The following is a 14565-nucleotide window of genomic DNA, read 5'->3' as shown; positions in this document are numbered from 1 at the left end:
GTGCTTCCCTGTAAAAACACACACTCAGGAACACACAGCTACCCACCATTTCAAAGTAAAATCAAATACAGTTATCAAAATGTTTTACGGTTTTATGGCAGTCTTCATTCACCCATTAATAAGATAATACACCTTAAATAGAAGCAATGTAAAGTTACTTTTTTTTTTTTTTTGTTTATTTCACAGACATCAGTGTGAGGGCTGATTTACAACTGTCACAGGAACATTAAAATTGTGGGTAACAGGATCTCTGACAACTTGGGTATCATGTTGAAAGTCTGGCCTGTTGTGATTTTTATTTTTCACAGTTACAGTATTTGAAAACTCCAGTTTTCAAAGACACATGCAAATGACTCACCTTTCCACAGCTTGCTCTCCGAGGCAAGGACCGGGATCCTCCAAGTTTTCTACAGTTAAACTGGCTTTGTAATCATAGAAAGTTATCTTTTCTAGGATGAATGGGCTCCTCTTTGGCTAGGCACCTATCTTCAATACAGTTCACTTATTAATTAAGCAAAGCTTGTGAGTCAGCTTCAGAACCATGAAGAATGAATGTGAAGAGTTTTGCTTTTAGACACAGATCCCACTAGACTCAACATTATCGCGCCTCAGTTTCCTATGGGAATGAGACCTAGGGTCTTGTGCTTGCTAGGCAAATGTTCTACCACTGAGCTAGTTCCAGCCCTCCTCATAGCTTTTGAAGAAATTATGAAATGTGGCCAGAGGCTCATAGTTATCCCTACAAGAGCATTAACACAATTGTGTAGATGGATACACTGAGAAATACCAGACATGCTTAAGTCTCCCTTTAAAAAAAAAAAAAAATTGTGTGCCTGTGTGGGTGTGTGAACATGCATGCGTGTGTGTGTGTGTGTGTGTATTCCTCTGGAGTGGTCCACTTATTTTCTTCATTGCAGACTCTCACTAGGACCTGGAGATCACTGGCTAAGCTAGGCTGAATGGCCAGGGAGCTGGGGTTGCAAGCCAGGTCTTACACCTTTTGTTTTTCCTTGTTTTGTGGGTGCTAGGTATCAAACTTAGATGCCTGTGCTCTCCCAGTAAAGCTCTTTACTGAGTAGTTATATCCTTGGCCTTTAAAATATTTTGATTCTCTATTTTAATATTACTGTTCTTTGCAACCCATGTATTTTGGACATTAAAGACATTCAGGGAAGCAGCCACTGAATGACTCCTGGGGGAGGGCAACTAGCCAAGTCCACTTCGAGACCACAGAATTTTACTCACTGTAACTTCTTACTCTAACACTTACCATCATTTTACATAAGTGACATTAAAAAGATGTCAGCAGGAGGCCGGAGAGATGGCTCAGTGGTTAAGAGCACTGAGTGCTCTTCCAGAGGACCTGGGTTCAATTCCCAGCACCCACCTGGCAGTTCACAACTGTCTGTAATTCTAAGAGCTGTCACCCTCACACAGACATACACGCAGGCTAAACACCAATGCGCATAAAATAAAAGTAAATAAATATATATATTTTTAAAAAGATGTCAGCAACAATGGCAATGGGATTTCACAGCGATGGCTAAAGTTCCTGTGGCTTGTTGCTCACATTCTTTGTGGAAAGAAATGGCAAACTTCAATTAGAGATTAGTGAGACTAACGCTGTCGTTGTTGGGGTTGGAGATATAGCTGCTGAGATCATGCACTGCCCTTGCAGAGGAACTGAGCTTGGTTCCTAGCACCCACTCCAGATTGGTCACAACCGCCCAGAACTCCAGCCCCAAGGGGATCTGACGCCTCTGGCTTCCATGGGCACCTACATTTATGTACATACATTTACAAACAGACACATACACATAACTTAAAGTAACACAACCAAATCTTTTTTAAGAAATGAAAAGATGACATCTTTTCTCATCTAAGGCCATATGTCTTCAGAATTCAGAGTCTATTAGGAGGCCACACACCTAACAGATCCGCTCTAAACCTGATTTTATGCAGTCTATCTATGTCTGCTTATTAAATAGGGCTCCTGGTGTGTATGTGTTTCTATTCATGTATGTGCACGAGAGCCACATCTCTAGGTGTTCCTTCGCAGAGTAGAGTGCCTGCACCTCACCGGGGCATGCAGTCTACAGACTACCATATACATGTGGTCTATCAATTGATAAAAATGCCGTTACGCGGAGTCGCTGTTGATGGCTCTGTTTTCTGTCCTCTACTCTCTCTGCTGTTTGTCTCTTTTCCTGCCCCAACCTCTCTTTCCTCTGTCCTTCCACTGCCTCCCACCCTCCCCCGCTGGCCAGGTGCGTGTTCCTTCCGGACAACGGCGCATTCTTCGTCAACTACGTGATCACGTCGGCCCTGCTGGGCACAGGCATGGAGCTGATGCGCCTGGGGTCACTCTGCACATACTGTACCCGCCTCTTCTTTTCCAAATCAGAGCCAGAGAGGGTCCACATCAGAAAGGTGAGGGCATCCCCTCTGTAAGCACAGTCCTCGGCATCTGCTGGGAGGGAGAGGAAGGGCTCTTCCAGGAGCCCCTGGGACCCAGGATGGAAGCCGCTGACCATGGGTGGCTGATTCTTGGGCTCCAAGGTGGGGAGAAATGTTGCCGCTAGGACAGAGCGTTCCAGCCAGTTCCCTAGAGGAACCCCAGAAGTAGCCAGGACAAGGGAGTGGGGCAACCTCAGGGTGACCCCTGCCTTCTGTCTTAGAACCAGGCCACAGACTTCCAGTTTGGGCGAGAATACGCGTGGATGTTGAACGTCTTCAGCGTGGTGATGGCGTACAGCATCACTTGCCCTATAATTGTCCCTTTTGGTGAGTCGTCTAAGAGGTACCTCCCCCTCCCCCCGGAGCGACACATCCTGAAATGGGAGGAGGAACCGAGCTCCACAGCATCAGGCTACCTCCCAGCCCATGAGGAGATCTGGGACAGCCTGTGGCCCGGGAGGTGGCAGGAACAAGGGCCAAGCCGTAGGACTGTGTGGATGGCCGCTAACAAGGGGGGTCGGTTGAACGGAGGTGTGAGTGAATGACATCACCAAGCAGGCAGAATCAGTTCTAGAGGCAACAGAAGTGATCTCTGTTAGGTCTCCCTTGGCTCACGCTAAGGTCTGGCCTCTAAGCTCTGTGGGCACCTGAGGTCTGCCAGGTTAGGGCAGCCAGTGACTGCAGCTGTGTCTTCCGGTCCACAGGGCTGCTATATCTGTGCATGAAGCACATGACAGACCGCTATAACATGTACTACTCCTACGCGCCCACCAAACTGAATGAGCAGATCCACATGGCCGCTGTCTACCAGGCCATTTTCGCACCGCTCTTGGGGCTCTTCTGGATGCTCTTCTTCTCCATCCTGCGAGTAGGTGGGTGCCCAGCCTGCTCTGTGGTCCTACCTCTGCCTTGCCCTCTGCCCTGTGAGTCCCTTGAGACCATGGCTGAGAGAAGAGGAAAGCTTGGGGTGAGCATGAAATGGCTCACAGGACTTGGCCAAATCTAGTGACTGCGTGTGTTAGCCTTGGCAGAGCTTGGAGACAAAGGTAAAGTCCAAACAGTGTGCATTTGGCTTTGAGTGTAAAATGTCACATTCCGTCATTCTAAATGTAGGTTGACAGAAAATAGAAGAGCAGTTTTTGGGACTCTATTCCCATGACATTTCCTCTGGGAGCCTGGATGATGCCTGCTTTCATGGGTTTGCCAGAACCTAGAAAAAGGGAATCAGTTTCTGCAATGGTGGCAAGCCTTTCCTCACCCTTTGGCTACGCAAAGATGCTTCTCCTGCTGCAAGGAGCCCAGAGGCACCTTCACAGAAGTCCCCAGGGGCCACAGACTGGGTGCTCCTCAGTTTTCTCCCATCTGGGTCACCCATGTCACTAGGCTGTTCCCAACCCCACCACCCTCCCTTCTGTGGCAACTTACTGTATCCCCTGAGGCGTATTTCCTTGCCCCCTGTGAGAATGACACCCTCCATCATAGTCACAGCACATTTATTTGTTAACATCCATTTCCTGTCTGTGAGAATTTTCCCCCCTGCTACTTGCAAAGTGCTTTTTTTTTTTTTTCCTTAAATGCCTTTTCCTAAATATCAAAAATGGGAAACAAAACAAAACAAAGACCAAAAGCTGTTATCCATAATCCATCTAGAGTTCCCAGACTCTGGCTAGGCATTTGCTCAGGGGAAGGGAGCAAAGTGAGGGTGTGTGTTAGTTTATTCTTACTTATAAAATCACCACCATCCACATTACAACTTGCTCTCTTATATCCTGGGTTTTCATCTGCTCGTATTTCGAGTGGTTTCACGTCTATTACGGGTTTGTTTGAACGCATTCGTGCCTTTTGGTAGGCAAATTCAAGGCGTCAGCTTTTGTTAGCCCTCTGCAGCCGGATGCTGTTACTGCTACAGCCGTTTGCAGGTCTGTGCGACGGCACAGCTGTGTAACAGTAAGCTTCATCCGGCAGCCACCAGAAACTGGAGAGCTGATTTTCCATCCTGACCTTGTTAAAAATCTGTTGCCTTTAAGGAGATCAAATATTCCCACGTGAAACGTAAATGTAAATGACATTTTTTTTTGTTTGTTTTGTGGGTTTTTTTTTGGGGGGGAGGTTGGTGGGAATGGTTCCAGACAGGGTTTCTCTGTTAGCTGTCCTGGACTCGCTTTGTAGACCCAGCTGGCCTCAAACTCACAGAAATCCTCCCGCCTCTGCCTCCTGGAGTACTGGATACCACCGCACCCAGCTAATGACTTTTGAATGCTGGGTTGCTTTTCGGTGTCGTTAGCACTGGGCCTGCAGGGGAAAGGGAGGGTCAGAGTCTGGGGGCAGTGGCAGAACTGGTGACCCAGAGATACGTTTGAGGAACCATGGAAACAGGTAGTTGATCAACCAAGGCAGACATGATTAATGGACATTGGTGTGGCTAATTTAAATCCATCCAAATTCTATGTTCCATAGAATACACAGTAAGGCACATTCTAAACTGGCTAAGTGGGACAGAAGGGTGACCTGACCAAGTCACTCACACTGCCCATGCTTGGAGGGGGTGTTGTGCAGGGCTTTCTCCGCTGCAGCTCAGTAGTCCAGTGCAGGTTCTGAGACAGGTGGGCCCAGGCATCTGCAAAGCACTTCTGCTGCCCTGCGTCTACCCTGACTCCAGTGCTCAAGCTCCATGCCCACAGCCTTTTGTTCTCCCTGGCAGGTACCCTTCACACCATCACTTTCTTCTCCTTGACTTCCCTCGTCATCTCTATTGTAATTGCCTTTTCTGGCATTTTTCTGGGGAAGCTCCGTGTAGCCAGTCAGTATGAGGTAAGTTGCCAGCTTGCCCTTCGCACCACTGATTCTTCTGGTCCTGAGGACACAGCTTTGAGAGAGCCTGGTGGAGGCACCCAGAACACAACAGGACAAGAGGGGTGGGCCTTTTCCTTAGGCCAAGGTTTGTGGGCTCAATGGGCTAACGTGCACTAGCTCAGGATGGAAATCTAAAGACCCTGGCCCTCATCAACACCTTGTCCAAATAACAGGCTGCTTCTAGCCTGTCTGTCACACCACATGAGTCTGGTCCAGCCACTGTGAGCACCATTGCAAGGGTTCGGAGAGTGGGAAGGAGGAAGAAGTGGAGAGAGACAGGGGATGGCGGTAAATGGAGCCCAGGCTTTGAAGCACTAGAGGCTGTCTGTTTAGAGGTATCCCTAGTGAGTGTTCTGGCTTTTTTGGTAAGGGTACTCAGTCTGATCATTAGGTCCTGGAGACAAGAGTGTGTCCATGCCATCTCAGAGGCCTGCCAACAATGCTGAGTGTTTCCCAGGGTTGAACATCCAGGCTGGGACACTGGAATGATTTCCAACGGATAGAAACATAATTTTCGCTCTTCATGATTAACGTGCTAATCTTTCCAGTTGACCCTCTGCTTTCAGTAACTAGTTGTTTATAGCAGCAAACTGTTGTAGAAATGATGTATATAAAGAAAACTGGCTTGAGGCGTAGCAGCCTTCGGAGGAAGCCTTCTGGACGCATTTCTTCTTTCTCTCTCTGTATCTGGGACCTGGTTGGAAGTGGTGACCGGCAGTCACCAGTGTTGCTGGCTGGAGTACCAGGCTAGAGTAGGACCATAATGAATTCTCCTCCAACACACACACACACACACACACACACACACACAGAGAGAAAGAGGCTCTAATCCTGTGATGTCACCAGATCTGTTTGCACTTGTCCCACCCTGTAGAAGGAGGGTGCTAGGGAACCGAGGTGAGACTGATTAAGAATTCCTAGACAAAGACACAGTCAGAGCAGGCCACCTGGGAAACCACACTCAACTATGACCTTTATGGTTTTGGGAACAGCACATTCCAGAAGGGATTCTTGGCATCCCAATCTTTTCCCTGTTTCTTCTGGGCTTCTGCCTTGCCTGCCTGTCTGAAGTCTAGAAAGAAAAAGAGTTAGCCAGGTAGTGGTAGCACACACCTTTAATCTCAGCACTCAGGAGGCAGAGGCAGGCAGATCTCTGTGAGTTCGAGGCCAGCCTGGTCTACAGAGTGAGTTCCAGGACAGCCAGGGCTACACAGAGAAACCCAGTCTTGAAAACAACCGAAAAGGAAAGAAAGGAAAAAATTGAGGGTAAAGGTGGCAAGCTAGAGGCCCAGGTGTAGATACAGGGTAGGGAGGGGTCAAAGGGCAGCCCCCATCCTATAACAAACCACCCTTCTTTTCCCCACTGCAGCCTGAGGAGGAAACAGAGACCGTGTTTGATGTGGAGCCAAGCAGTACGACCTCCACACCAACCTCCCTCGTGAGTTTCTGCCTCTACCCTGGGGACAAGTCAGAAGGGTGGGGCCTCACAGGGGTGGCACACTCCAACAATGTGGGGGGACACCAGTGTTTAGTGCCTCTACCCTGGGTACTGGGGAGGAGCCGGGACGCCTGGGTCCCCTCTTCTGACGCCGCAGGACTTGGCCCAGGTCCAATTGCTTCCGTGGCCCTGGCTGAAGAGCAGGGCAAGAAGATCCACCAATTACATGATGTACAATAGAAGTCACCCAGAGAGGAGAAAGCCAAAGATGTCGTACTCGATCAGGGAGACCCAGATCTCAGACTCCTCAGCCATATAGACGCAGGGGAATGCTGGGGCTCGGCCTCAGGACACAAGGCTGCCTCCAGGGCACAGGCGTTGGCCAGAGCGGTGCAGACAGAGCTGCAGGGAGCTATTGACGGACCCAGTGAATGGTAAGGCAGGGGCAGCACCCGACCGATGAGCCTGCCAGCCTTCCAAGAGGCTGGACCAGTGGACAGGGCAGAGGCTCCCATGCCCTTGCCTGGATGGCAGGAGCCCTCACCTTCATCCCTACCGCATGTACTCATGCAATCATATATGTGCATTCAGAGCAGGGCACGGGGTTCTTCATACTCCAGGCGAGGCGCCGCCAACAAGCACTGAAGAAGGGTGCCAGCAGGCTTGGGCACTTGGGGAAGCTTCCCCAGGAAGGGACCATTTCCATACAACTGGAGGAATGGGAGGAGAGGTTGCCAGGTGAAACAAGGTGTGGGAAGAGCATTGAGGAAGAGGAAGAACCTGGGCAAAAGCCAGAAGAGCTGATCTGGAGACCGTGGGGAGAACAGATGACAGCATTCAACTTGGATATACAGAGTATGGCTTGGGCAGGGCTCAGAGTTTTTGTTTGTTTTGTTTGTTTGTTTGTTTTAAGAGGTGGGCAGAGTTGGGTCAGAGTCCAACAACGTCAGGCAGCCCCACCTGGCTGTGTGCACAGGCACCAGCTGTATAGGAACCCTGGCTGGGCCTCACTTGAAAGGAAAAAAACAGAGATGAAATAGAACCCTACACTAGTTTGTCACCGCCAGTGACAAACTGTCTCTGAGAGGAGGCAGGGAAGAGACAAAGAACCCATCAGAGACGCCTTTCTCTGGCCAATAGGGGCACTCTCGCTGTTAGAAGGGGAAGTGTAAGAGATGGAAGCCTTTATTAATTGATTGATTGATTGATTGATCTCTGTATTAATTAATTCCCATGTTAAGGGGAATTATAATCCCCCAAACTTAATTATTACCATTTTGCTGTGTGGGAGACTGGTTGAGCACAGGGCCTTATGCATCTTGGGTAAACACCTTAATAACCTACAGTCCCACCCTACAAGATCCACTAATTTAGACCCCAGTGTTCTGAGCAAGGACATGGCCAAACATTTGAACCAGGTCCATCTGACTATAAAAAGCTATGCTTAAAGAAAAGGGGACAAATAGAGCTTTTTATTTATGCGTGTATTTATTTTTTGAGACAGGATTTCTAAAAGGGCTACCAGGCTCTGACCTCCAGGCTCAAGTGACTCTCCCACATCAGCTTCCAGAGTAGCAGGGACTACACAGGCGCGTGCTACCGTGCCCAGCTTAAAACTCTTAAAAATCCTTTATATTTCCGACAGTGGTATATAAACACGGTAGGCAATTGTGGGAATGAAAAACAGAGGAGCAAGAATGAGGAAATAAAAAGTTCCTATTCCCACCACTCAGGGATGGTCACCGAGGCACTTCATGGCATCTATGGATACGTGTATCTCTTCCAAATAGCTTATGCTTATATATACATACAGATTTCTGTATGTATATATGGGTTTTTGCTAAAATGAAATTCTACTGTACATGCAATTTTATAACCTGTGTACCTGTCAGTATCTGTGTTAGATTAGGACTTGGAAATACCAAGCCAGTCCTACAGAATGCCCCTACCTTTCCCTTCCTTCCCCGTTCCCTGCAAGCTGGAGGCTTGAGAGGCTCAAGTTCAATGCTGGGTCTGGAGTGTACTCCTGAGCACACTGTGTTGCTTTGGAGATCTGTAATATCCTGTTCGTTCCTGTTGGTGGTGCTAATGAAAGCACTGGGTATGCCGCCCAGTTTATCCAATGTTCAACTACCATTTCCCCTTTGGTAATCGCCAAAATGTCTATGGTGTGCGCTTTGGCGCTCTGTGTGTGTGTCTAGATATTTCATAGGACTGTTCCCTCATCAACTGGGGCTGTATATTTACACTGGACGATGGAAAGGTTTCAGTCTATCTCACTGTTACCAACTTTCAATGTAGAGAGTAGATTGAAAGCCACTGCAAGAGGTGACAGGTTGTCCCTTCCCCTAGTACTTCCTGTGTCTCCCTAATCTGCTGCCTTTCCTGGCATCCCTGAAACCAGCCTTCGGTGTGACCGGAGCCAGCTAGCGTTCTCAGTTCCGAATTTGTGACATGTTGCAGCAAAACTTACTAGCTGATAAACGGGGTGGGGAAGGGGCTAGGCCATCTTCCCCTGGATTCAGCCTGAGTGGGGACAGATGTATGAGACAGAGCCTTAGATTGGGAGTTAGGAAGCCTGCCGCTCAACTAACTCTAGCAACTCCAAAGTTGCGAACAACCTTCATCTTCTAGAGCTCACTGATTGATAAGGAGCAAGGCAGAGAGAAGATGAGGCGGCCGGAGGGGGAAGGGAGCAGAGAGGGCCTAGGGTTTGGAGGGGCAGAGGTGACTGGGTGGGGCATGAGGAGAGAGGGTGGATTCTAGACCTTGCTTCCAATATGACCTTGCCTCATCTATCCCGAGCAGCTGTACGTGGCCACCGTGCTACAGGAGCCGGAGTTGAACCTGACCCCCGCCTCCTCCCCAGCCCGGCACACCTATGGCACCATGAACAGCCAGCCAGAAGAGGGAGAAGAGGAGAGTGGTCTGAGGGGCTTTGCGAGGGAGCTGGACTCAGCCCAGTTCCAGGAAGGGCTGGAACTGGAGGGCCAGAGCCACAGTTAAGGGGCCAGGGGAGAGCCTGGCGGAGGAGGCAGGAAGGAGCTCCCTCCCTCCAAGACTTTTGAGAAGCTCCTGATGGAGACATCTGCCACCCTGTGGCTCTGTGAAGAGCAGAACCTGCTGACCAGCCGGAAAGGGCGGGATGGGATTGAGGAGGCGTACACCATGTTTCTGGGAGTGGTGGCTGAAGACCAGGACACAAGAGACTGGATGTTGTGTGTCTTGCTGCGGTCAAGTGTGCATATGGAAAGAGGTAGGAAGAAGCCCACTGAAGGCTTTCTGGGGGCTTCATCACCCCTCAACTCCAGGTGCCCAACAAGGATTGCTCCAGACCCCACTCCTCTACCGCAGTCTAAGCAGACAAAGGTATGTGTACTGGGCCTCATGGACAAGGCCCATGTGACTGTCCCGTCACAGGTTTCCCTGCAGAGCATCTAGAAACTCTGTACCTCACCCCCTGAGCAAGGGGCAGCTGGGATAACCTTGGGAAGTGATTGAGGCCTTCCCTGTTTCTCTGCCCTGCTATCTGCTTATAATGGTAGCTTGGGACAGCTACTCAGGCTCATTAAAGAAGGCCTACACGCATGTGGTGAAGGAAACCCTGGCTAATCCTTGCTGGTTGATTTAAGGGTGTGTGTGTGTGTGTGTGTGTGTGTGTGTGTAGGGATTGCATAGAGTTTAGGAAACAAGGTGTTCTCTCCAAAACTGGGCCATGGAAATCAGACACACCTCTCTAAGTCCCAAGGATAAATGAGGCAACCACCAAGAACATCCTCTGTCCCATGTATGTGAGTGCTGCGCCCCGTCATGGCCACGATCGGTGGTAGCTCATGCTGCAAACTGAAGACACTAGCCATCCCTTGCCCTCAGAAGGACTCTTCATCCTCTTTCAAGCTGTCCTGCCTGGCCTCCAGTGTGGTACTGGCTGAGATGTTATAGATGCTTCACACAGTGGTGTCATTACCCTAATCCTGCCAGGGTCATACAGAGGGAGTGGTGGATGTCTTCTCCATGGAGAAGACCCTTCTGAGGAGCAAATGGCTGCAATGTTGGTGACTTAGCTCCTCTGCCCCCTTCTGAGGTGTTCCAGCTTCCGACTCTTAGGACAAGGCATTGTCAGGATGGCTATGAAGCCTGAGCCACCTGAACCAAGGTGCCTGTAGACTCCTGAGCTCCTGAAGCTCCTCCCCAGATATCTGGTCCCTTCTTGCGGCCCATTCATTGTAGGTGGGTCCAGACTCATTCTGTCTCAGTATCTCTTCACATGGCTGACCTGAAAACAGGTCACGTGGCTCTGCCTCTGCTCCACCTCTGTCAGATCCTAGCCCCGAGAGCAGTTCCAAGCTTCACTCCAGGGCAGACACAGTTGCTCAAGGGGCAGGCAATGTCAGGCCGCAGTTCTTGGTCTCAAATCCTAGCATGGTGATATTTGCTGAGAGCTTGACTCAGCTGGGAAAGAGGCTGTCTCCATTCTTTGTTGAGCTTAGAATGAGAGGAGAATTATTTACAGCCAGGTCCTTATACACCTCAGTACCCCAAGGTCCTTGGCCCTGGGATTTCATCAACCAGGGAAAGAACTTCATAGCAGAGTGGTCAGGTCCAACATCGAAGTCTGCCCAAAGTGGGGAGCAACAGTCCATCCCCCCACGGTGTGCATTTGATATGTAGTGATTTGGAATGCAACCAGGCCTGGACTGGGGCCTTTTCTCTGGGCACTGCTTGTTGGCACCTTCCCCAGATCCCTGCAGCTCTGTCTGCTGCTGCTGGCTCTCCCTCTAACCCCCCACCCCGCCCCACTGGAAGCCATGGAAGCTTCAGTTATAAGGAGTCCTACTGACACCAGGGCTGGATGTCTGGAGGGCTTTCCTCCTCTGAATCAGGGTCAAATGCAGCCTGGTTCTGATGCCAATGCCAGGCAAGTGGTGGATTCCACTCTGCTCTTCCGGGAGCTGGAGTTTGCAAGGTCACTAGAGGCCAAACTCCTTCATGCAGACTACAAAAGGCCCTCCTCAGCACCTGCTGTCCCCGCTCATCATCCCACCCTAGCCCACACCCGGTCCATCTACCTTGATCCCTTCTGGAGAGAGATACCTCCCAGGAGACCTAGAATGACACAGAGTCTCCCAGAGGGGACTCGTACTGGGCTTGGAGCAGCCTCACCCTGCCTGCCTGTCCCTAAGCTGCCTCTGGAAGCAAAGTGCCTATCAGCAACATTGCATCCTCTGGGGGCCCTGGAAGGGTGTGGACCAACCGTGGCCACTACCATTAAAGGAATGTGCCAGAATCCTGAACCTTCTTGTTATTAATGTATGATTGTGCCTTGAATAAACAAGTCCTCCTCACACCTGCTGGCCTGCGCCTCTGCCTTTGGACCAACAGGGCCTTCTCCATCTTGAAAGAGCCTGAGCTGTTAAGGGATGTCCCCAAAGTCACCAGGCTGGGGTAGCGTACCTCACTCCATGACTCCTCCTACCTCTTCTGGGATTCCTTTACTCCCCGGTCTCAGCTCTAGGGTAGAAGAAAGGGGAGGCCCGATAACTGTTGCCAGATGATTGGAAAAGACACCAAGTCACCGTCCCTCATTCCTGTGCAGCAAGTGAACGCCATTCCAGAGAGCACGGAAGCACAGCACACCCGGCTGATAGCTGAGCCAGGACGGCAGGATAGGCTAGAGATCAGGTAGTGGCCTTGACAGGGCTCAGGCCTATACACCCAGAGCTACAGAAAAGAGGTAGGCCATGAAGATGGCCGTTTTCAGGGAGTGTGGGGTGGGGCACAATCTCGTAGGGCAGGACAAGAAGTGGCTTAAATAAAGCTCTTGTGGCAAGGAGAAGATAGTTCCCTGCCTGGTGACATGCCTCTGGGTGAGAAGACCTGAATTCTGGTCTTCTACACTCATGTGACTGACACTAGGCTGTCACTTCATCCCCAGAGTAGGAAGGGAATAGCTGATTTCAACCTGTTGTGGAGAGAGGAATCAGCTGTGGTGGAAGATGGGGTATGCCGGGGAGAGATGGCCTCCTCCCTGTGTGGACAGACCATAATAACCATCTTGGGTTGGCTGGTCCCTTCCGCTGCCCCTACAGAGCCACCTCCTTAAGCTCTTGACTCAACTGTGGGCATGGGTTCAAAGCCCACTGCAGCATGAGTCAGGAAATGAGTCCAGGCTCCCTCCTCTTGTCCCCTCTCCCCCCAAAACAACTGTTTTCCAGGTTTACAAGGCTGCTTCATGAGAAAGGGGGGTTAAGAAGGGCAGGAGGGTCAGGGCCTGCTGCCCATTCTTAGTGGGTTTGAGCTGCTATAAGAGAGGGACCTACACACTCCACAAACTTTCATAGTGCCAGCCATCTCTCAGGGGTCTCTTCTTGGGGACTACAAACCCCCAGCTTGCAGACACTAGAGCTTTCCATGATTCTACCACCTTTTCAGGGAACACTGCTCAGACGGACACAAAAAGACCGAAAGAAAGGTTGAACAGAGGGACCTGTGTAGCCCAAGGTGGGGGGAAGCTCAGAAGGTTGGGAGAGCCGATCCTCTCAGCAGGGAGGGAGAACTGTGGGCTTAGATGATGGGTCTAGATGATGGGACTGGGAGCAGGATTAGGAACAAGGCAAAAGGGAGGCTTGGTGCCAGGAAGGCCTAGAACACCAGCCAGTAGGCCTCGTCCACAGGGTACTGTAGCACCCAGGCAAGGACCATCCTGGGCACCACCAGCCTGGGACGGGTAGGAAGGCCTGAGGCTCCTTACAACTTATGCCTGAAAGCCTTCAAACCCCGGGCCGGTAGAGGAAGCTCTTGGCCACCCTACCACTACTGTCTCTCTGAGGGCAGCTCAGGTCTCTCCTGAGGAACATCCTTGCTGGCCCAGCTGCAGGCTTCTAGGCACTCTGTGGGAGGCCCTGGGACATGGGGGAGCCGGGGTTCCAGGAAGGCAAGCTCCCAGCTCTGCCCAGCAGAAACTGTTTCTGAACATCCGCCAGCCCTCAGTCCAGCATCAGCCAAGTCCAGCAACAAGTCGGAGTCTCCTTAGATGGACCAAAATTTGAGGGTGGTGGTACCTGGTCACCTCACTATTACAGAAATCCCCAGCTGAGTATAGCAGGCAAAGGGAAATGGTTCCCGCCTCAGGCACCACACACACTTGCAGACCTCACTCTCATCAGCCTACGCTACAAATGAGTGATGGGCACAAATCCTGCCATATGGATCTTACCCTGCAATAAATATGACTGTTATTTGGTCCTTAGAGCCATATGCTGGGCCTCGGGGTGTGCTTCTGCTTTGTCAGCTTCAGCAACTGTTTAAGGAATCGCCTCTTCCCTCTTCTCTAAACACAGCCCAGAGTGGTTTTCATGACAGCCTGCCCATTCCTAGGCAATAGAAGGTTCCAAGCGCAATAAACAAAGCCGTTACATAATGGGATGTCAGGCAGGGATAAGTGCTTTGAAGAAAGAACAGAACAAGATGAGAGAAGGGAATGACTGGAGACAGAAGGGCATTTCTGCCCTGTGCAATCCAGGAAGAGCTCCTGGGGGTGGGGCTGAGGAAGAATGGAGGGTCTACAAGAAGTGAAGGGCTCAAAGAGTCGCAAGAAGGCCAGTGGGGCTGAAGCAGAGCGGGCAAGAAAGGGGGGCAAGGCAAGTTCTGAGGGGGCAACAGGTCCTCATGGAACTCTGTTAAGACTCCAGACCATCCACTGGTGATGTGGGGAGCTACCAGGGATTTTAAACAGAAGGGTGACGTGATTGTCTTATGTAATTTTCTTTCTTTCTTTCTTTCTTTCTTTCTTTCTTTCTTTCTTTCTTTCTTTCTTT

At 50.4% G+C, this 14565-nt stretch overlaps 1 protein-coding gene across 4 annotated transcripts in view; it reads left to right on the top strand.

Annotated features, from left to right (window-relative positions):
* Positions 1-12087, top strand: part of Tmem63c (transmembrane protein 63C) — a 64397-nt gene extending 52310 nt beyond the window's left edge. For all 4 annotated transcript variants that reach the window (XM_055593164.1, XM_055593163.1, XM_055593162.1 and 1 more), the window contains 6 exons: positions 2268-2430; positions 2679-2784; positions 3162-3329; positions 5159-5268; positions 6680-6748; positions 9557-12087. In XM_055593164.1, the coding sequence (XP_055449139.1) occupies positions 2268-2430; positions 2679-2784; positions 3162-3329; positions 5159-5268; positions 6680-6748; positions 9557-9754 (814 nt within the window). In that variant the 3' untranslated portion in view covers positions 9755-12087. The remainder of the gene's footprint in view (positions 1-2267; positions 2431-2678; positions 2785-3161; positions 3330-5158; positions 5269-6679; positions 6749-9556) is intronic.
* Positions 12088-14565: the final 2478 nt, after the last annotated feature.

The sequence above is a fragment of the Psammomys obesus genome, unplaced genomic scaffold (genome assembly GCF_907164565.1).
Source record: "Psammomys obesus unplaced genomic scaffold, mPsaObe1.curated_primary_1811, whole genome shotgun sequence".
Lineage (NCBI taxonomy): Eukaryota > Metazoa > Chordata > Mammalia > Rodentia > Muridae > Psammomys > Psammomys obesus.
The sequence above is the reverse complement of the archived record's forward strand: the minus strand, read 5'-3'. Positions and strand labels throughout refer to the sequence as shown.